This window comes from Cryptotermes secundus, unplaced genomic scaffold (assembly GCF_002891405.2).
Source record: "Cryptotermes secundus unplaced genomic scaffold, Csec_1.0 scaffold355, whole genome shotgun sequence".
Lineage (NCBI taxonomy): Eukaryota > Metazoa > Arthropoda > Insecta > Blattodea > Kalotermitidae > Cryptotermes > Cryptotermes secundus.
In genome coordinates, this window is record NW_019737088.1 from 1,923,286 (window position 1) to 1,947,971 (window position 24,686).

General features: G+C 38.7%; 1 protein-coding gene across 1 annotated transcript; it reads right to left on the reverse strand.

The window, feature by feature from the left end:
* Nucleotides 1-284: 284 nt before the first annotated feature.
* On the reverse strand, nt 285-8,355 carry LOC111870058 (putative ankyrin repeat protein RF_0381). Its single transcript, XM_023862020.2, has 3 exons — nt 8,214-8,355; nt 4,796-5,800; nt 285-1,154 (listed from the first exon to the last, which is right to left on the reverse strand). Exons 2-3 carry the CDS (start codon nt 5,708-5,710, stop codon nt 381-383), a joined length of 1,689 nt encoding a protein of 562 aa, XP_023717788.1. The 5' UTR covers nt 5,711-5,800; nt 8,214-8,355; the 3' UTR covers nt 285-380.
* Between the last annotated feature and the right edge of the window lie 16,331 nt (nt 8,356-24,686).

Below are 24,686 nucleotides of genomic sequence, written 5' to 3' on the forward strand. Positions count from 1 at the left end.
TGTTCACAGAGTTTTCCTTTAAACATCAGATTTTAACGTTTTATAACGCTAATAGGAGCAAAGAAAATCCACGATTTTATCATGACATTTCTTCTCAGCTACATGTCTTGGCGTGAAACCGAATTTGTCACTACCAGAAATGTTTGCCCCGAACTTGACATGAATCTCTGTTATCTCCAGATGACCTTTTTGAGCTGCCCAGTGTAAAGGCGTCCTCATGACCGTACTAGTAGACGCCTCGGGATCTGCTCCATTTTCTAATAGAAGTCTAATGATTTCGACACTTCCACAAAGACATGCTGCATGGAGGCATGTCCTGCTGTCGTCTCCAGTTACCCTGATATTAACATCAGCACCTCTCTTCAGGAGTATTTTTGCCATTATAAGATTCTCTGCCCGGCAACGTTTAGTAATGGCGTACATCCTACTGCCTTGGTGACGTTTACAGATATTCCACTATCAATCAACCACTGCAAGACATTATCACTACCGTAACTTGCTGCAATATGAATGGGATAGTCACATTTGTTATTGGCGGTTGGCGCTAGAATGCTTCCTCCGTGAGATAGCATTATCTTTAGAAAATCTAGTTCATCTCCCTTTGCTGCTAAGTGGAGAGGATTAAAATATTCTTTGGTCTCAGCTTGCAGATCTGCCTTCCAAGCTAACAGAAGGATACCTATATCAATACTTTTTTTAAGGACTGCGTAATGGAGTGGAGACAGAAGATTGTTATCTTTAGAATTAACGTCTGCACCTTCACGTATTAAGAGGAAAGCCACATTCCGACTGTCACAGATTGTTGCGTGGTGAAGTGGTGTCATGCCATCTTTGCATCTGACTTCTATGGATTCACCACATTCAAGCAACCATAATGCAGCGTCTTCCGAGTCGTACTTCGCAGCTGTGATGATCAAAGGTTCAAAAGAATTTGTTTCGTTACGTACCTTCTTATCTTCTTCAAAATTACGTAGCCGTTTGAGGCAATGTACATGATCGTTTTTCGTTGCATAATGCGCAGGAGTATATTTGTAACAGTCTTGGGCCTCTACATCCGCTCCCAAGTCTAGTACCGTCTGCATTATACTAAGGTTTCCGCTAGAAGCTGCTACATGCAGAAACGTGCTGTGTTCTGAATTAATGTACATGTTCACCTGCAAAAGAATTTGGTTTCAAAGTAAATACTATCAAATGTAGGAAACAAATTTCATTCGAGTATATATATATTCCAAATGCGATCTTGCTAATTTTCTTACTTATTTGCCTTTATTTTAATCGATTTAACACAAAAATTTACCATTGCAAGGCTAACAGTATCATAGATATTACATCAGTTAGATTTAGGAATTTCCCATATAATAGTTTAAATATTCGTAGTACGAAATCATTTCACATATGTAATAGATTTTAATTAAAACTGTGTTTTCTGTACTGCACAATTCTGGTTTAGCTTTCAGTTAATACCATCAATACTGAATGTGACAGAAGTAAGGGTAAAGGTAAAGCTATTCCTCTAATAGGCTATGGAGGTCCATAGACATCAAGGCTCTCACATTGTCTAGAAAATCGGCTGCAGTTGGCGGTGAGGTCAAACTTTACGCGCCGGCCACCCTTTACCCCCCCAGGAAGATTCGTAGTACTCATTTCTGCTAGAGGCCGAGTCGACTCCAGGGTCATAGTGAGGCTGAAAGATGAAGTTAATTGAAAAATTCAATTATCTTTTCGGGAATCGAACCCGCAATCTTCCGGCTTGTAGCGTAGTGCCTCAATCAACTACGCTACCCCGTGCCCCAAAATTTTACAGAAATATGTTCCATAATTCTGAAGCTAAAGCAAAGCCGAATAAAGTGAACTGATTATTATCATATGATTTATACTTTTAAGAACGCATTATAAACCTCAGCATATGAATAAAAATGTTATAAAGCTAAAATATGAAGCAAAGAAATCCTATATCTATATGTTATAAATTATAAGGGAATGTTAAAAAAAACGTGGTGTCTGAGACCACAGAAGTACGCAGAATATAATTTCACAATATTATTAGAAGAATAAATTAGTAAATTTAAGTCAGTATGCTGGAAGAAAAGCTTAATAACTTGTACACTCCTCCAAGTATAATTAGAATGATCAAATCAAGGAGGATGAGGTGGGCAGGGCATGTAGCACGAATGGGGAAGAAGATGAATGCATATAGGTTATTGGTGGAAGTCAGAAGGAAAGAGACCACTGAGAAGGTCAAGGCGTAGGTGGGTGGACAATATTAAAATGAATCTTAGAGATACAGGATGGGAAGGTATGGACTGGATTGATCTGACTCAGGATAGGGACCAGTGGAGGGCTCTTGTGAACACGGTAATGAACCTGCGGATTTGGCTTGTCCTCTTGAAGGACTCAGTTCCATAAGTAAGTAAGTAAGTAAGTAAGTAAGTAAGTAAGTAAGTAAGTAAGTAAGTAATGTTGGATGAAAATATGAATAAAATAAAGCAGAATACAGACCACTATTCATAATGTTATATTTTAGCGTCCTGTTGCACCGATTTTCACCCATTATATGTATAGAGTGGCCGTCTTGATAACTCAATCAATACGAAGACACACACACATTCAACATTACAACACTCGCAGCTAAGAAGGAAACACATATCACAAGACGCGGTTTACACAGAAAATAAGAAAAACGACCCCGTAGTGAACGAACCACATGCAAGTTTTAATTAAGACAAATAAGATGAATTATCTTAACAAGTTTTAGCGAGTGTAAATTTATCATAATTGACAAATACGGACTTTTTAAATACTTTTTAAATGGTGTTGTGAAAATGTATGAGGGCAAGCAATGCAATAGATTGACGTAATTGGGTCACCTGATGTTGCCGAAACATGTTGTGAAGTGACAGGTGAAATTGAGTGCACTACAAGACGGCCACTGTACACATATCATGGATGAGAGTACAGACATTTTAAATGCAGGAGACTACTTGGTAGAGAAGCAAACGTGGATAAATCTAGACGAATAGCAGTAACGAGGAAGCGATATGTGCAATATGGCCGCTGTTATACCTGACAATACATTTGAAAATATTTGGTATTTATGTATATACTTGAGTACCATGTAGAAAAGAAGTGTCAGTTAAAATAGTGGATTAGATAAAGCACTGACGTTCCAAAATATCTAACGTTGAGATATGTGTATAATAAAATAATAAGTTTGTCGTTAGTAAGATTTGAGGTTTTCACGGCACTATTCTGCCGTGTTCTGGGATGCGGCGCCGTGTAGATATTTTGTTAACCGACATTTCGGAGGAACGTATCGCCTCCATTTTCAAGGTGTAAGAAATCCGCGAACGATGAACCAGCGTGAGCAGGTGTCTGTAGACACCTGTAGTCGTCGGTTAACAAAATATATACACGGCCTACATCCCAGAAGACGGCATTCCTCTTTGTTGTTAGTGTTGTAAGGATGGGAATAGTGGTCTTATACTCCAAGGGAAGACTTTATATATTACTACAATATTATTTCACAGAAAAAGTACTTTGTAATATACTTGGGCGTCTGAGGGATGAAGTAAGGGGTTAGTTTGGCCGCGCCATAGCTCAAGCGGTTAGTCGCTGGCTTCCCACCGCGGCGGCCAGGGCTCGATACCGGGTCTGGTCAAGTGGGATTTGTGGTGGACAAAGTGGTGTAGGGGCGGGTTTTCTCCGAGTACTTCGGTTTCCCTTGCCAATCTTCATTCCACCCAATTCTCCATCATCAGAATCACATAATCACTGGCCTACGATAGGCCAGTCAGTGGCCGCCGTGCCGAGTGGACCCAGTTTGACTCTACCCCTCGCTAAGCGAATTAAAAAAAGGGTTAGTCCTACACTTTTGTAGCAAGAACTTGACAACTTACACAGACCCGCTCTTATTTCTTACAATAGGCTGGGATTTTACGAGTAGGTTCCCAGCAGGGGAAGAAGTTCCAGACCAACTCTGGGGCTCTAGTCGCTGGCTTCCCACCGCGGCAGCCCGGGTTCGATCCCGGGTCTGGTCAAGTGGGATTTTTGGTGGACAAAGTGGCTCTGGGCCGGTCACGGTAGCCGAGCGGTCTAAGGCATGTACTGTTTTCGCTCGTTTGGAAACCGGGTTCGTGGTTTCGAATCCCACTCAGGGCGTGGATATTTAGTTTGTGTGTGTGCGTTTTTCTGTGTTTGTGTACAGGTACAGGCCTTGCGAGAGCTGATCACCCGCCAAAGGAGTCCTACCGAAAGTAGAAAAACCGAAGTGAACGGAGAAGTTCATGGAGGTAGGCCTAGGCCCACTGGGGATGTAGTGCCAAGGAAAAAAAAGTGGCTCTGGGGCAGGTTTTCTCCGAGTACTTCGGTTCCCCTGCCAATCTTCATTCCACCAATTGCTCCACAATCACCCTCACCTATCATCTGGGGCTGGTACAATAGGCCAGAAGTGGCCGCAGTACATGGGACTTAGTCCCACCTAACTAGCATTAAAGAAAACTCTGGGGCCCAATAACCTTCTTACCCAATGACTATTGGAGGCAATTTCTCCAGGAATAAACTGTTTGGGGCGAGAAGCTAATCCTTTACCTTCATCTAGTGCCTAGGTTCAGAATGGGTGGAATTATACCACATTTTCCCATACAATTTTATGGCGTGATTCTTAATTAATTAAGCACGGGTCAACGGCACTTTGCAGTTTACTTGAGAGACAAATCTCTTTAGGAGTTTTTGTTGTGTTTCTAAAAAGAACTGGCTCAGAATGGCACATGTGGAATCTTCGAGTAACCTAATTTACCTGCGCTCCTCTTTTGAGAAGAAAATTTGCGGTTTCCGTCTGCCCCTTAACAGCAGCCAGATGCAGAGGTGTGAAACCGAAATTATTTGGGCAATCCACTGCTATTCCGTTGTCAAGAAACCATTCGACCAGAGTAACATGACCGCCTCCAGCAGCAAGATGAATTGGTTGGTATCCACAATTGTCATTCGTCCGAACTGACAATTTGGCTCCATAGGTCTCCATAATTTTCAAACTCTGCAGATTTCCGTATGCTGTCGCCCAGTGAACAGGAGTCTGATTACAGCTGCAGAAAAGCTCTGGACTAGCACCAAACTCCAATAAAGTCCTGACGACGTCTTGCTTGTCCGAACTTACTGCTAAATGCAAAGGAGTGGCATTGTTGAAGCAGCTTGTCCTACAATTGACATTGGCTCCTTTTTTCGCAATAATCTGTACCAAATTCGTATATCCATACCACGTAGCATAGACTAGTGGAGTTATGCCCTTCTTATTTACTGTGTCCACAGACACTCCATTATCTATCAGCCATCGAGTAACTTCCTCGTGACCATGTATAACAGCCAAGTGAATTGGTGAGTTTCCTTCTTCAGATCCATCTTTAGTTGTGAGACTACCGCCATAATTACTTAAGCATTTCAGACATTCTAGCTTTCCCAGTTTCGCTGCACAGTGAATGGGTGTTTCTTTATTCAATCCTGTTCTTATTTCCACATTACTCCCATTTTTTATTAACTGAGGTATATTTCCTGGCTCTCCGTACAGCACTGCATCATGCAGTGGACTTTTATTTTCTCTGTTGTCGCCGACACAGATTTCACTTTCGAGATGATGTGACATAAGTTCGAATTCACTTCTCGGCGTTTTAGTTAATAATTTCCATGTCATCAGTGTAGACAGCGTGTTTCTCTCCATGTCTCAATATTCTGCAAACACGTTGGAGATCACAAAGAAAATCATGGCTGGAGAGTATTTTGTTTCGATGTTCTAAAGTCTCAGATGCACCTGGAAGGAAAGAGCTGCTGTATTATATCGTACGTCACCTACTTCTCTTTAACAAAGGGTGCTCCATGCACACACAAACGCACCAACTCTCACGTCCTGAAGCTAAGGGGAGTTATCTTTCAATACAGTAAGATCATAATGGTGCAGGATGACACTATGAGTGCACATGCACTGGTTGCAGGAGTACGAATTCTCTAGATAGGTGTGTCGAGAAACAGTAATATCTCTGTTGTATGCTATCTTCATTTTCATGAAGAATGCTTATTTCGAAGAGATTCTTGAAACTTCAGATTCATATCCATCTAGTTTTGGATGTTGTGATGGTATTGTGAATTCGCAAAGAGGTTACTGTAATAAATTATCTATTCAACCCATTAAATCGGTCCCTAATTTTGGGCGCTATTAGTTGCGGACATGAAATAAAATGTAAGATTTGAGGCTTTCACGGCAGTGACTATGAAGAAAGCAGTCTTCTGGGATTTGGAACTGTGTATATGTGGTGTTAANGAAATAAAATGTTTTCGGATTCCTCAAATTTACTTAAATGTTACAAATAAGACCCAGTAGAGGACAAAAATTATGAAATGAAAATGAAAACGTAAATCTATATCTATATATGAAGAAAAAATTACGCTAATTTGCCTACGTTTATCAAACAATATACAACAAAAACGACAATGACGGTGACTGCAACGCCGTTTTAAATTTCAAATACTTTCACGAAGTTATCTAATGTCATAAGTACAATAATATGTTGTGACGCATCTATGAGTTAATTATTCAACCTGTTTTACCTTAATTACAGACGATTTACAAACAAAAATGATAAGTGAATGACTAGGGGGTATTTGGAAGTTTGCAGTTTTATGTTTTCTCTTAGTGGGTTATTTTACGACCGTCAGTACTGCTGACCTTCGAGTTCCTGCTCCGTATAGCAGAGAGTTTTCTAGGACTACGTTCAATGTCTGCTCTTCAAGTAAACATTTTCTTTCTGCTAGATACGCTTAAGCTGCAATATTGCTAATAGTAATGTTGACATAATTGGGATCAAAACAGTTTCTCGTAATCCTATTTTAAATTGACATAGTAATTGGGATCAAAACAATTTTTCATAATCATATTTTAAATGATATATTTGGGATCAGAACAGATTTTCACAATAATTATTTTAAATTGATATAATTTGGAGAAAACTGTTTTCCATAATCATATTTTAAATTGAAATTAACTGCGATCAAAATAGTTTTTCATAATCGAATTTTAAATTTATATTTTTATTTATTACACTACTAATTTTACTCAGTATGAATGTATTATTTTTCTTATTGCTAGTGGGGTGGGACTAAGTCCCTTGTACTGAGGCCAATTCTGGTCTATTGTACCAGCCCCAGATGATAGGTGAGGGTGATTGTGGAGCAGTTGGTGGAATGAAGATTGGCAGGGGAAAAATAAGTATTTTGAGAAAATCTCCAGCGCCACTTTGTCCACAACAAATCCCACTTGACCAGACCCGGGATCGAACCCGGCCGCCTCGGTGGGAAGCCAGCGACTAACCCCTTGAGCTATGGCGCGACCAGTATGAATGCATGTATGCCCACATATTTCTCAAGGTATATTGGTTGTTATGATCGTACTTATTACATATTTACAATTGTCTAAATGCAAAATTTGTCTTGTTATTTTTTTCCTGTTTATGTTTACGTGTTTCTTGTTTTCTTTGTTGCTCGTGCTTACTTTATAATCGACTTTGGAATGCTAAATAAGTACATTAACAAATTAAGTATTTAATTAAATTATTACGGAATATAGCGTTTTAGTGGGTGATAGTACTGCTCGTAATAGGGAGGTCTTCATTTCAAATCTCAGCTTGTAATTTTGTTATCTTGACTAAGGATTTTCGAGGTTTTCCACGGTGTTTGCAGGATCGTATTTCAAATTATGTCACAATTGCATCCCTACTCTTTCGATCCAATTGATTACTCACTCATCATATTATCATACCTCACTACACAGTCTGAGCTAATAACAGTCTCGTTAAAATACCATAAATTAGTAATATTACAATTATTTAATTGTCTTGCTTTGCATTTTATTTTTGTGTTTTTTTTTTTCTTTTTCTTCACTCTCTCTCACTTGGCAACTTGCCTTTGGCCTGTTAAGTTTCCACGTAATACATAAGATTTGAGTTGTTATTATTATTATTTTATTATTATTGTTATTCATGGCAGTACACCTAAATAATTGGATAGACCTAAATAATTATTGATAATTCTTACTAAATTTTTCTCCGAAATTTCTGCATAATGCAATATATTGTTCGGGTTTAAAAAACTACTCTCATTTCTTTATGCAGGCCTGCATATCTGCTCATACACTGCCTCATATCTCAATGTGCAAGTATTCCCACACTTACATTGGAGCTCTCTTGGCGTCTGGATACCAGCTAACGGGTATCGACACAGGTTAAAACAGCTGAAGGTCGTCTCACAACGCACACGATTACTTGCTTCCTGCTTGTGATACTGAATGTTGTGGGTTGAGACAGCCGCGGAGTACTATAGAGTTTTTCTACAAATTTGCAGGCGCGCAATGAAGTAGTTCCGAAATCAAACTGACAGTGCAATTCTCTGTATGGAATATAACTCTAAAAGGTCAAATAAACCAGAAAGCAGCACTTGACCGATCTATTCATTAAATAAAATTCTGTATTTAGTTTAATGGTGTTTAAATTTGACAAGCTCTTAGAAACTATATCGAAGGTGTAATGAAGAAATTTAAAGTGCAAGTATTTTCGTGAACAAAATATCCATCCAATCAAACAACCCCAAAGGGCCCTTGGTGAAATTAAGCAGATGTGGACCCTGTTTCGGTTGAAGGAATCTGGCAAACGCAGGCTGTATTATTAATGTTTACGGAATCCTCGAGTCTCCACCTTCTAGGCAAAGATTAATGTTATTAAAAATTCGGTGCTTGTAAGAAACCCAAGGTTTTATTAAATTGAGTTCCGAACCTCTTATAACCATTTTATATTTTTCGCATCTTATTTCTATAATTTTCACTGTTAATAGTGTAATGTATAGACCCATTGCTAGGCTCGGTAAACACATTCCCCAAGTTACGCTCTCAACAATAGAAGGAAAACCATTGTTACGTAAGGGAACACCAAACACGCATTCTTGAAAGCAGAAGCGGTGTTTTCTATGAGTCCACTTCGAGGCTATATAAGTAGTACAGAACAGAATCAAATCGAAACACCGGTGTGGACGCGGGGTCGAATACCTCCGTCGTGACCGTGAGAGTCAAAAGAGGCGACGAAAAGGGAAGTCTCAAATCTGAGACAGTAAAATACGATTGCAAGTATCAAGGGACTCGGACCCGAGAGAGACTGCGCTGGCAAGGACCAGCAGCATATACAAAAGACAGATCCGTCCTATCGTCAGAGAGGGCACCCCACAGAAACAAGACAGTAACTGTCAAACAGTAATAAATATCTGGTCACAAGCCCCACATTTGTGCTTTATACCAAGACAGACTGACCGATTGACCGTCGGTCGTAAAATGAGACTGAGACTCGGATTCAAATCAGAATGAGAACTGAAGGAGTACAACGGAGTACAACGGAGTTGAGATGGAAGTCAGAATATTCCCCTTGGAGGGTCCAGATGATAATGTGTCAGATAGGGATTTGTGAACTGTTGTAACGAGTTGTATAAAGGTCCAGTAAATTCGATCATCAAATCGAAAATCCGCCTTATTAGTCACGTAAACCACGGATACGTGACAGTATATTACTATATACACAGCGATTGCAAAAGTGGCTTCTTTTGGTGAAATATTTAAACAATATTATAAAAAGATAAAACAGTTCCGTCCAGTGTGACAGGTGAAGACGTTTCTTACTTCAATTATTCATGCCATTACATGTTTCGGTCCTTAGAGACCATCATCAGAAGGACATCGATACAGTTTGGAAACCACTATTACAATGAGTGTTCTGAGTGTTAAAAATATATATATACAATGCTGACAATACACAAATGGATAGAAAATCCAAAGTTTTCACAACTACAGCGGCAGTCTTGATATAATAATTTTTTTTTTATTTTGTTAGTTAAGTTAGAATTTATAAACCAAATAGGTTCGTGTCCTCTCTCTTATCACCTCTCCTGACGGGGTCGAACTTGTGCCGCCTGTCTTTCTTGAGAAGAAGGTTCTGCAAATATACCTTATTATGTTACTTTTTTAAAGGAGATTCTTTGTTTCGTCCTGCATTTGATGTCGTCCTGTGGTTGTTTGATGCGCGCTGTGTTGTTTTTACTGTTCTAGGGTGTGTAGTGCACGTATTTATACTTCTTGTGTCTGTGACGTTAGTGTGGGCGTGTACTGATGTTGTATTATGAGGTAGAACATGTTATGTTGGTTATTACTTTCCTTTGTGTGTTTTTGTTCTTCTAACAATTTGTTAAGCTTATTAAAGTGATATANTTTGGCTGATGCATACTTTATGGCAGCTTTGGCAGATAATTTTGTATATCCCACTTTGTTTATAACGGTTTGTTTCTCATTTTTCGTTAACTAGTTTATCTATTGTGTTGGCCGCGCCATAGCTCAAGCGTTTAGTCGCTGGCTTCCCATCGCGGTGGCCCGAGTTTCAATCCCGGGTCTGGTCAAGTGGGATTTGTAGTGGACAAAATGGCATTGGGTCCGGTTTCCTCCGAGTACTTCGGTTTCCCCTGACAATCTTCATTCTACCAATTGCTCCATAGTCACCCTCACCTATTATCTTGGGCTGGTGCAATAGGCCAGAAGTGGCCGAAGTACAAGGGACTTAGTCTCACCCCACTAGCAATAAAAATTACCTATTGTGTGAGTTATTTTGAAAGCTATCTTTATGTTGGTGTTCTTAAATAGTTTTGTGATTTTACGTATGTAATTTCCCCTATGGGTAAATGTGAGCTATTTTTGTTCTTTTCCGGCTCTATTATCCGGATTACTTTCATGTTTAAGTTTGTTGTGTAGTTGTATTATGTCTTCCTTCTATAGCCATTATTTAGTGCTATATTAATAACAGTATTTAACTCTTTGTTTTTAGCGTTTTCCTCGAGGGGTGTGTGAGAAATCTGGTTATCCAATTTTTGTAACTAACCCAACTTAGAATAAATAACGAACTAAAATACTTATGTATTAAGAAACAAAGTATCAACAATCAACTCTACAAACTACATCTAAGAAATGTACAATATTGGCAGACCAACTGGCCTCTAATAGAAAACGATGTAAATCAAAGATTAAATGAGGAATTAAAATACGCTATAATAAACATGAAAATAAAATCGATAATTTAACTAAACAACTACACGGAAGAATACACTCAACTAATAAACAAACATTTTTTCCGCGTTTGCGCTATACAACTCACTGAAAAGGAAGAAAATCTACTAAATAGAGGAAGCAAATATAATATGGGTATCTCACCAAAAATGTGTATAAAACAATTAGTCTACGAAACAGAAAACGAGATAAGACAGGTAAAAAACATACAGCAAATAGCGTCAAAACAAAACATAATAAACAAAGAATACAAAGAACAAACACACACAGCCAAATAAATGCAACAAAAACTAACACAACAGGAGCCGACAAAGGGAAAACATTGGTCATTATTTATGAACAAGATCTGAACGATAAAGTCTAATCTTTTATCGAAAATAATAACATCACCGAACTAAAAACAGACCCTATACAAAAATTTCAAAGAACAGTACAAAATGCTCTAAAACAACGTAAAAATACAATAGATCCAATAAAAAAAAAGCAGGCACTCCAAATGAACCCACAAGTACCCAAACTGAAAGCAAAAATTAAAATCCACAAACCAGAGGCCCTATCAGACCGGTTATAAACAAAACTAATTCACCCACATACAAGGTGTGGCAATAAAGAAACCGGATTACTTTTATGACTCATTTCCGGCCACGTCATTNAACACGAATACAACTTCATTAACACAGCACATTTTGCAGGAAAGGAAACTAAAACTAAATCCGGATCGTAAATTATTAACAATGGACATTAAGGACCTCTACGTTAATATCTCGATCAACTATACACTTCTTGTTACCAATAAACTACTCATGGATAACCACATGGACTAAAGCATTATAAAAGAAATCATTTCCATACTTAGGATGGTATTGAATCAAAACTATTTTCAGTAAAATGAAAAATATTACAAACCAAGATCTGGCGTAGCTATAAGCTCGTCCCTATCAAGTACTATGGCAGAAATCTTACTACGAGACCAAGAAAAAAACAGAATAAAAATCTACTGGAACATGAAAGAATTATATACTATAATAGATACGTAGATGACATCTTCATAATATATAATCAGACAAAAATAACCCCACAGCGCCTCCTCGAAAACTTCAATGGACAGCATAAAAACGTGCAATTCACAATAAATGAGGAAGAAAACCAAGTAGCCTACTTAGACTTAAACCTATTTAACAAACACGGACAAATAGAAATGGAAATATACAGAACACCCACAACGACAGACATAACAATAAATAATAACTCATGCAACCCTAAAGAACAAAAATTAGCAGCATACAAAAAGTGGATACACAGACTTCTCACACAACCCCTCGATGAAAACGCTAAAGACAAAGAGTTAAATACTGTTATTAATATAGCGCAAAATAATTGCTATAGAAGGAAGACATAATACAACTACATAACAAATTTAATAAAAGAAAAGTAATCCGGATAATAAAGCCGAAAAAGAACAAAAATGAGTCACGTTTACCCATACGGTAAATTACATATGGAAAATAAAGAACTATTAAAAAACACCAACATAAATATATCTTTCAAAACAACCCGCACAATAGGTAAACTAGTAAATGAAAAATGAGAAACAAACCGCTATGGACAAAGTGGGATATATAAAATAACATGCCAAAGCTGCCATAAAGTATACATCGGCCAAGATGGTAGAAATCTAACAACAAGGTACAAGGAACATAAGACTAAACAAAGACGAATCGGCATTTGACCAACAGATACTAAACAAACACCACCAGTATGGACCGATGACATTAATCATGGAAATGACTGAGAAAGCCAAAAAGTGAAACATCGTGGATATAAAAGATAACTTCCATATATATCGCTTTAATAAGCTCAACAAATTGATAGAAGAATAAAACTACACAAAAGGAAAGTAATAACCAACATAACATATTCGACCATATAATACAACATCAGTACACGCCCACACTAACGTCACAGACACAAGAAGTATAAATACGCGCGCTACACACCCTAGAACAGTAGAAACAACACAGCCCGCAACAAATAATCACAGAACGACAAATATAGGACGAAACAAAAAATCTCCTTTAAAAAAGTAACATAATAGGGTTGCTGAAATAATACAGTACCCATAATATATTTGCAGAACCTTCTTCTCAAGAAAGACAGGCGGCACAAATTCGAACCCCGTCAGGAGAGGTGATAAGAGAGAGGACACGGACGTGTTTGGTTTATAAATTCTAACTTAACTAACAGAATAAAAAAAAATATTCTATCAAGACAGCCGCTGTAGTTGTGAAAACTTTGGATTTTGTATCCATTTGTGCATTGTCAGCATTGTATGTATATGTATATATTAACAGTCAGAACACCTATTGTAATAGGTATCGATGTCCCTCTGATGATGATCAGTTATTCCCAGTCACCGTGCCATAGCTCAGGCAGTTAGACACATGATCAGTTCAAGTGGGAGACATGGTGGACATAGTGAGACTTGACCAAATATTCTCCGTGTTCTTCGCTTTCTCCTGCTCCACACTGATTCATCCTTTCTTTGACAATGTGCAGTCTCCATACTGATAGCGTATTTAAATAATACACGTAGCTAATTTAACTCCAGTTTTTTTCCTGATAATTTCACTCCTACTTTTATCTAAGAGGGAATAAACTAAAATGGACCCCTAGAATTTCAACTGACCCTCCGTATCTGATATTAATCTTTCTTTATCACTGTCCAAATTTCAATACCAGAAAATAATTTTGGCACTACCATGTTTTCATGGAGTGCATTAGTAATTTGGATCCCCCTTTCAATATTCTAACAGTTCTGAACACATTATTAAATTATGAAAATTTATTGTATCTGATTTTTCAACTACAAAAGATATTTGACCTCCCAAGAAATCAGACTATGACGACTCTTCTGTCATTAAAATTACTGTATGCTGGGATGTTGCATTGTTTATTTTGGTACAAGTTTATTGACTTTTCAGAGGAACTTTGTGCCCCAGGCTCAAAGGTCGTGGAGTACACAAAAGAAACCAGCAGCAAACTGCTACCTTGTTGCTCCTTATTTGTTCGCTCAGCTTGTACGACATAAAATTTTCAGTTTGACCTTCTATGTACGGCGAAATTTTACGAGACAATAAAATACACTCGTACGTAGTTTTCTCTGTGTTCCATAAATGCTTGCAAGTTTCTGAGTAGTTGCACAATTGGCGGCTTTTCAAGAAAGGCCGAGCTTCATAAAGTTAGCCATACGACAGGGCTTTACACTCTGGAACTGGTACGACACCCTAACCCGGCTCACAGCACCTGAAAATTCCGAGAAAAACTGATCCAGTAGATTCGGTTGGAAATGTACGAATAACAAAGCCCGAATAATCAATTTATGATTATTCCACTACTACACTGAGCATTTTTCTTTGTTGGAGGTACAATTGGGGTACATTATATGTGTGTTGAACTGGCCCTACGCCATCTTTAAATGTTTTCAATTGTACTGAGAGATTTGTTATATTTTAAGTTGATAAATCTTTTGGTACTGTAAAAATTGGTCAGCTGAATATCGAAGTAAAATAGACCCTCGAAACAAGGTGTAAGATCTATATCAAATATGCCTGAAGCAACAGAGGTTCCTCACTATAATGTCAGTTTAATAAATCATCCAATGTCATGGTACTGTGTAGAACCAGTTTGCAATTGCAGTAGGTATAAAACTGAGCATCAGAGTGACTGACTGGCGAGACAAGTAGCCACTGTAACTACTTCAGGAGAGCGCAGTGAGCTCACTGGCAGTCGGCATGTACACAAACTTTACTTCAGTCTAGGATGACAATAAAAATACGCTTCAAACTGGTTTCTGAATTTCAGGAGGATGATAAAGACAAGTTTAAATATTCATAATCCAGTTCGGCACAATGTTTCTTACTGGTGGTAAAAACATATCCTTTTAGTTTTGTTAATTCATATACTCAGTAGCGTGGTTGGTTGAGGCATTATGCTACAAGCCGGAAGGTCGCGGGTTCGATTCCCGAAGATCATTAGGATTTTCAGTTTACCTAATCCTTCCAGCCGCACTGTGGACCTGGTGTCGACTCAGCCTCTAACAGAAATGAGTGGCAAGAATCTTCCTGTGTGTTAAAGGGTGACCTGCGCTTAAGGTTAACAATCTTACTGCCATCTGTGAGCCGATTTAATGGAGAAAATGTGGGAGCCTCGACGTCTCACAAACCTATGGGCCTCAACGGCCTGTTACAGAGGTACTTTACCTTTACCATATGTTTAATTGAAATACGCGGAAACGTACAAAATCTTATCAGACATTACTCTCTTTCTGTATTCTGCGTAAGACTTCTATATTCTTGGGGATGGCTGAGCCTTAGTCCCTTGTTACTTTGTCAAACCTAGGTCTATCATATAAGTTTACGCACTCATTTTCGTCTTAAATGTAACTTTGTTTACAGCTCCTCTTTGGAATTTGGACTCTGGACTTTGGACTTGATTTTGACTTTGTCTGTCGTCCGGTATTCTAGAAACTACAAAACTCAACGTTTCGAAAACTGGATCTGTTTGTGTCCTCAAGTGAGGAGGGAAGACACCTACTCAGCTGAGTCCCTTAGAAAGAGCTAACCACAATCACTGCACAACCCCTGTCAGATCGAGAGTGCTATTTCAGCACCTGAAACCACTCTACAAGGAGGACAAGTGGGCCCTGCCTGGGAACATTCAAAACTGAGAAAATAATGTTTCTTGCCCACTAACATGTAGTTTCTTACACTGCCCTCCCACCTCCCCCCACTTTCTCTCTCACTGTATCCCCTATCTTTGCTAGGCAACGATTTGGTAAACACGTTCTCTCTGCAACTAAGAATTGTTGGAGGTGGCAATTTCTATGCGGTTCGTTTAATATCAAAGAAAAGTAGTCGATTAATTCTTCCCAGAACTTCTTGTATTTATTGCTATTTTATGATCTGTATTGGCCCAGACATAGTAATATAACACTGATTTATTCAGCTCTTCACCGAGTGCTGGACCACTTTACAGTCTGAAGCAGGTCTGTTTTTAGTCCTTTAAACACTAGGTGTCATGAAAGCTGTTCCTCTCTGAATTTTTTCCAGGTGCATTTAGCTATTGATGCTGATGTGACTTGCAAACGCACTCACTTGCACACTCGTTAGAATTTACATTTTGGAATACCGGGGTTCGATCTTCATGTCATTGTATCATTCGTTCATTTTCCTGTTGCTTCCTCGGGAGCATAGGCCAACCGTGAGACTCTTCCTTTCATTTTAGTTCCTTAACTTTATACACAGTCCGTAGGACTCCTTGGACGAGGGAACAGCCAGTCGCAAGGTCGCTACCTTCACAGAACAAAATAAACACAGAATAAACACAGACAAATATTCATGCCTCGAGTGGTATTCGAACACTTAAACCCAGTGTTTGAATGGGCGAAGACAGTCCATGTCATAGACCGCACGGCCACTGTGACTTGCTGTACTCTTCCTTACTCTCTGTACAGACCCTAATAAAGCTATTAGGAATGTATAAAAATGGCCCCGCTACAATACAAGGTATTTAAGAGGACATATAAATGCAGCCTGTGTTCTCTCATTTTTCGGCTCAGATTTTCATAATCAGTGTAGTGATTAGTGGAACCCACTTCATTACGTATCAACGACTTCTTGTATTGATTGTATGCATATAACAGTAGGTAACAACAACACCCAGATATCGACATGTTTATTCTGCCATCCACAGGGAGTCAAACTTTCGTCACGAGAACGTGACACGATGGTTGCTTGATAAATAATAATTTGTGGATAGACTCAAAAGTTTTGAAACTAAGATCTAACTAAGCGTAAGATCGCTGCTAAGAGACTGAGTTGTTGTAATTTGGTTAAACGTTTGCGGCATGAAAGAGCTGATGTAAATGCAACATCAAGTGAACAACAGCCTTTCATTTGGCTACAATTTCTGTCGCACAGTGAAGCGCATGCCCGAAAGATACTGGCGATGAACATTACATACTCGTACACTTGCACATGACAGTTGAATGCTGTCACGAAAGAATAACAAAGTCCATGTTTCCTACTGCGTCATCATAACTTTCATATGACGGAGGAGGCTGGACTACAGGGAACTTGGAACTTTGTAAAGCACATGAAGAAATCTGAAAGTTTCTAGGTAGTACTAAATTGAGGAAACAAATACAAAAATGATATGGAAAAAGCGCAAATGCATAATAGCGGGATTTGTAAGAGATATTTCAGGCTGTTACTATAGGATTCTGACGATGGTGTATTAACACACAGAGATATTGGGTTTTCGGACTTTGTCCATCGTCCAGGACGATGGATAAATTCCGAAAACCCAATATCTCCGTATATTTCAGGCTATAGAAAAGAATTCTTAAAATGTAAGAATAAACAACACTGCATATCAGTTTAAAATCATGGAAGTCCTATAAAAGGTATTTATTTTTTTATTTTTTATTGCTAGCGGGGTGGGACTAAGTCCCTTGTACTGCTGCCACTTCTGGCCTATTGTACCAGCCCCAGATGATAGGTGAGGGTGATTGTGGAGCAATTGGTGGAATGAAGATTAGCAGGGGAAACCGAAGTACTCGGACAAAGCTGTCCCAGCGCCACTTTGTCCACCACAAATCCCACTTGACCAGACCCGGGATTGAACCCGGGCCGCCGCGGTGGGAAGCCAGCGACTAACCGCTTGAGCTATGGCGCGGCCAAAACTTATTTAAGCAAGCGTACAAGAAGAATTATTTAACTCGGGTGATTCGTTACAGACCGATCACAGCGGCCGTGCCGTCCAAGACATGAAGCGCTTTCGCCCATTCAAAGACTGGGATCATGTGTTCGAATCCAATTTGAAGCATGGATGTGTGCGTTTATTCTGTGTTTTTGTTGTCCTGTGTAGATAGCGGCCTTGCGACGGGCTGATCCCCCGTCCAAGGTGCACTACCGACCGTCTAAAAGATCAAGTAATTGAAAAAGCGGCCAAGGCCCAACAAAGGGTTGTAGAGAGATTGATAGGTAGGTAGATTCATTACACAGAAAATTATTTTCCATCTTGAATATTCAAAGTTGGCATTTTATTTACAGTTCAATAGCATCACAATCATTTTTGTCGGAACTGATATTGAATAGGACTTCCCTTCGCTTGGATTATTGCGCGAACCAGATTTGTGCATTTGTTGATGTCTGAGCGTATTTCATCTTGTGATACGAGAGACCGGATATTCTGTTCTTGGTTGCAGTAGTACAAGAGATTGGAACAATTGCCTGTTTTTCGTACATTGACTGCTTATGGTACTGTGACGCATTAATATCTGAAGAATCCTGCTGTAACTCTGTGTATTTAATAAATTCACCCGTAACCTTATCCGACATTCAGAATTAAAAAATATATTTATAACGAATTATTAGAAGTGAACAAATCTAGCGTGCTTCTATGTGTACACAATTTATATAAGTTTAATTTTTACTCCTTTAAAACTCAGAACAGGCAATAACGAGTTTCATATTTCCAGCAGTAACTGATAATTCCACTACGTAGCAATCTTCAACCACGACAAATTGTCCACGTCAAATAACCAGTATGACACAACTTACAATCCACCACGTATGCAGGGCGCATTACTTCAGACAGACAGGACGGGTCACAGCTGAGGCGGTTAGTCGCCGGCTTTCCACTGCGGCGGCCAGTGTTCCAGCCCAGGTCAGGTCATGTGGTATTTCAGGTGGTCGAAGTGGCACTGGGACAGGTTTTCTCTGAGTACTTCGGTTCCTCTGCCAAGTGTCATTCTATCGACTCCTCCACATTCAATATCATCATCATTATCATCATCATTTATCATCCGGGACTGATACAATAGTCCAATTAGTGGCCGACATAACTCATTGACTCACAAGGGGATGATCAGATCCCACATGTCGAAACCTGCCCTGATTTTTTTTTTCACTGCAAGAGTACACAAAAAAAAAATCCACTGTCAATTATTTTGCTGCTAATACGCACTGCAAGTATTTTTTAAAAATTTCCGAAATTACTCATTTTTTGTGTACGCGGAACCGCTTGTACCAGAGGTTTGTACAACCCCAGCTGTGCCGAGACACCGCGAGCTTGACCTTGGGTAACAAGGACAAACAATCGTGCATTGTTAACACGTACCTCAAAATAAAATGGTAACTATGGTTGGATCTGGATAGTAAATCACTTGCAAATACTGTCAGAGTAACTATCAAAAGGAAAACTAACGTGTACATGTCAGATTACGATGCATTTGTGCCGTGTTATCTCTCTACCGACGCACCAGAAGCCTAGGCTGTGTTGAGTGTTGCGTAGTGCTCTGCTCTGCTAGGGGTGGACATTCCTCCAAGGGTCTGGCAGGCTATAATATTGGCCATGTTCAACAATTTTTAAAAAATACTTGCAGTGCGTATTAGCAGCTTATCTTTTGACAGTGGATATTGTTATGTGTACTCTTGCAGAGAGAAAAAAAACACCAGGGCAGGTTTCGACATGTCGAATCGGACCATTCCCTTGTCAGTCTCACCCCACACCAAGAAGAACTTCCAACAAACTAAAAAATAGTTATTCGCATATCACGTCGCATCTGCTACACTGAAGAGCCTTCAGAAACACAGTATGACACACCTGTGATACCCACAGTGTCTGTCATACCTACGCCAATTCAAAGAACTTCTAGAGAAATACAAGTCCGGCTATAGCATTAAAAATTAACAACAGACACGGCAATCCTCTTGCCACCCCAGTGCATGTATACATGCTTCGCACGGGGAACTTAAACAGCTGTACATTACACATAATCCCCCTTCTTTTAGTTTTTTTTTACCTTTCTAACAATGTAAACAACCACTACAATCTATTTTATTTTTATATTTCATCATTTCACGCACACATTTATCATGACAATATTCATTGTAAAAATGGATCAATTTGACCCCACAATTCAGTAATGATATATTTTGTTTATTTATCTATATAATTTATTTACAAATCATCTGGTAATCACCCTTACGATGGAAACATGTGGTAATGGGACAAAAGTGATTAAACCTTTAATATTGTCGCGTATCGCGGGGTATATCGCGACAAATAAGCTCACGATGTATTTTATATAGCGAACTTTATTTCACATCCGCTCTCACAATCACTCAATATTACAATCTGACGATTACTGCTATCTGCAGTATCACAAATATTACACTCCAAATGCCAGAATACAACTGACTGGCTGACTCTACGTCTCGACTCGGCGATACCCACGGTATAACTGTTGCCGTACAACTCTGAACTGTGAATAGCCCTCGCTGCGCCTCATGTAGCCTCGATCGGACAATACGGGAAAACGGCCACGTAATAGGCACTCTTGTTGCCTGGCGCTGTGTTGCTATGTAACGCTAGCGGAGGTAACCGCTGTTACTATCGTAACGTCGCCGCTGTTGACTCGTGTTGCCTAGCGACCGCGATATCCCTCGGTGACGTCACATCGGAGGGGTGTGGTGGGGCGGGAACTCGCCTATTATCGTAAGAACGCGAGCGTTACGTTACCGCCACGTACCGCTGGGGAGGTAGGGGTGATCCATGGCTCAACACGTCACAATATATTGTACTTAATTTATCGATTTTATTAAAATTAGACAAAAGTCTACTTCCTTTTTGTGTCGACAGCTTGTATGCGTCGATACATAATCTATTGCAAATGCATAATTTTGAAATGACACATTACACAGATTTCCATGGACTGCGGTCAGGTTTTAAATCAATATATATATATATATATTCTGTATCATTGAGCACGTTAATAACTATCTGTAGTATCATTTCTTGTGTTTTTATTTTAGGTAAAACTAATATTGTAGTTTCAAATGCAGATACTTTATATCCACTTTTCTAATTTTATTTTCTCTCTAGATATATTCAAACCTACTGCAAATATTGAAAATTATGCAAATACAATAGGATTATTGTTAGTAGATTTTTTTTTAATTTTAACAAAATCGATTAAAATACAGAAAATATACTAAAGGTTTAATAAATTGTGTCACAATCAGTCAGCCACAGTGCCAGCCAGCAACATATGTAAAGGCTAGCCATAGCGCTTCAGACCAAGAAGATGTCGGGGTACAACATCGCCAGGACAGCCGTGTACTCCAGTTGTCTCCGAGGAGGTGCAGATTTCGTAAACGGTTTTGAAAAGTAAACATTGAGGTATAGGGAGGAGATGAACTGCGCTGCACTGAATCTCAGCTTAACTATTAAGAAAATTATTTGTACTTCATTTTGGGTTCAGTTATGTTACAATTATGCCGAAAATGTGCACCACAAATTAATATTAAAGCGAGAAAGCGTGTACGTACGTATACATTTCTACATAAGAAGATGTGTGGAAGAAAACATGTAAATGTGCGTGACTCTTATGTGTTGTAGCGAACGACGGAGTAGACAAAACTTCTCCCTTCCCATATATTCATTACGTCTTCATGCCCACACACATTTTATTTCTGTACCCTTCTTCGAAATTTGTTGCTACTTAAAACAGCAGAATGATCACTGCTTTGAAAGTTATGAGGTAAAACATTTACTAATAAGTACAATAGCGTTCATAGGAAACCGTGGCGTATGTGTATAATGTATTGTGTGGAAATACGTGATTCAAGTTTACACAGCAAGAAAGTAAAACAATGTCATCAAAATTCCATTTATAGAAATATATTACTACAAACACACGCGGTAAAAATATTCCTCTTTTAGAAAAGTGCTAAAATATTTCAAATATATAATAAATATATAATGAAAACACAGCATCCTCAAAATTTAACAACTATAACAAATTATATAATTTTCATTAAATAACAAAACATAAGATTATTCAAAACAATATGATTCTATTTTCATACATATATCATGTATGATATTGTAACGTGGATAGCTCAACAGCAAGTAGGTCTAGTGAACTCTGCGTTTCCACGGGTGACGTCACATACCTCTCTCCCTCCAACACTACGTAACGCTCGGTAAACACCCCATCCCGCTAGGCTGTGACGTCATACAACAGGTGAGTACGTGCAGGCGACTACTGCTAGGCCAGGCATGTCAAACTCAACTTGTACAGAGGGCCACCTCAGCCCTATAAATAATAGTCCAGGGCCGCACTACAAAATAGAAATATACATTAGATTTTGTTACAGGGAAATTTAATTATATTTATTATTTAGGAATAATTTCAATATAATTACCTAAATTCACATATCTTATAGTTTTAAAAAGCGAGATAATACCATTTTTGTCAAGTATCAAACAACTTTTCGATACGTAAAAAGAGAGATTACACAAGAAATTATGTTAGAAATAGCAAAACATTGAATTAATAACATCAAAATTGCATGTGTCGAACTTCATAAACTCTTAACTTGGAAGACAAAAACCAACAACTATATTGTTTCACTTTAATATCATTAATAATATTATTCATGAATGAATTAAACTACCAGTTCAATGTTTTTTGTTTATTAAGTCGCATGTTTATTCGGTTTGTTATTAATTCAATGTAGTCAGTCAGTGTGTTTTTCTTGAACTATTCGAATGGTGATGATTGATGAAAAACTACATAAACAATAAAAATTGCTACATAACCAAATGAACATTTCTTAAACTACTTACATTACTGGTTTGTACTTGAGAACTGGCATCTTTTCCGGGATACAAGACAGTTAATGTCAGCTACTTGACTCTGTGAAGATGCTATTTTAGGATGGAAGACAAATGTTCTGTTGTGAGTTTTGATCTGTCCGTGGTTTTGGTTGACTTCACAAGCGAAAATAACTGTTCACAGAGGTAGGTGGAACCAAACATGGCCAGTATTCTCGCAGCAAACTGGAGCATTTTAGAGTACTGGCTTGGCAAATAAGAAAAAAATTGAGGGATACCAATTTCATTATATTTGTCTTTCAGTATTGCATCACACTGCATTTCAATTAGTTCCATTTGAATGTTACTATCTGCCTTTTGAACATCGAATGAGAATGGAGCCGTAAACAAAGATAAATGGTTCTCGCACGATTTGAAATCTTTAAACCTATTTTCAAAGTCATTAATTAAGTCCTTTATTTGGGAAACATAACTGGTAAAATCAGAATTACTGTGGGACTTTTTGAAATCCTGGCAGGTAGGAAAATGAATTAAGCTGCCATTCTTCATCTGTCCTTCCCAATGTTTGAGCTTTAATTTAAAAGACTTAATAGTGTCATACAATGAAACTACAAGCTGTCTTTTCCCTTGTAGCTTTAAATTTAAGTAATTTAAATGCAAGGTAATGTCCACCATAAAGGCCAAGCCCTGAACCCAATTATCGTCACAAAGTCTGTCGGGTGATTCGCCTTTCATTTCCAAAATAAAATCTTAATTTCTTCTCGAAAAAGACAAAAGCGCTTTAAAACACTATAACACGAAAGCCAGCGAACTTCTGCATAGTACGGTAGACTCTCAAATTCACATCGAATGTTACTAATTAGAGAAGAAAATTGACGTTGATTCAGTCCCCGAGATCGAATAAAATTTACTACTTTCTTCACAAATTGCAACACATGATTCATTTTTATGATTTTTGATCACAGATCTTCTTGGTGAATGATGCAGTGAATATGGTGAAACTTACAACTAGGACAGACTTCTTTCTGCTTGGCCATTAACGTAGCAACAAATCCGTTCTGTTTCCCCGTCATAGAAGGAGCCCCATCCGTTGCTACAAACACAAGCTTCGATAACGGAAGATTGTACATTTCTAAGAGCCCATACACCTCGTTAAAGATATCCTCACCAGTTGTTGTGTTTTTAAGAGAAATTATGTCTATTATCTCCTCAGTTATAATTAAGGTATCACAGGCCCGGATAAACACGGCTAATTTTGTCACACCACTAACATCTGCACTTTCATCAATTGCAATAGAAAATGCCGTGAAACTTTTAACTTTTGCCAACAACTTGTCATTTAAATTAGTGGCAATATTGTAACGTGTTTACGTTACTGAATACGCCGTAGAGATCGTTAACTGGTTTATTGAACAATCTACAAATAACGGCTACAATTAATTATCACACAGTTGCGGGGTTTCACGATTTCTAACCCTATACGCAAATCAGTTCACTCTGCCTTCAGTAGTCTACACGTTGACAGTAGGGGAGCTTTGTATCACTGTATCACGCGCTCCCAATTACACAATCGCACACACGTCCGGATCTTCTTTCCGCGACGGCTGCTATACTCCAACTGTAGTCGGCTGGCTGTTACTTTATAACTCGGAATGACTTCGGCGGTAGCCACACTGGAACTCGAACTCGAACTGATCGATACGCACTGTGCATCCACTTATATAGCTGCAGTGCTTGCCTGTGGCGTAATGAGTGCCACGTCACAGTAGGACGTTGATTACGGTTACGTTAGCGTTGCGCGTTACGTCACCGCGTGACGTCACCGCGGAGGGGAGTGGCGGGGAGCGCTACGTTACCGTGGAGAGGAGGG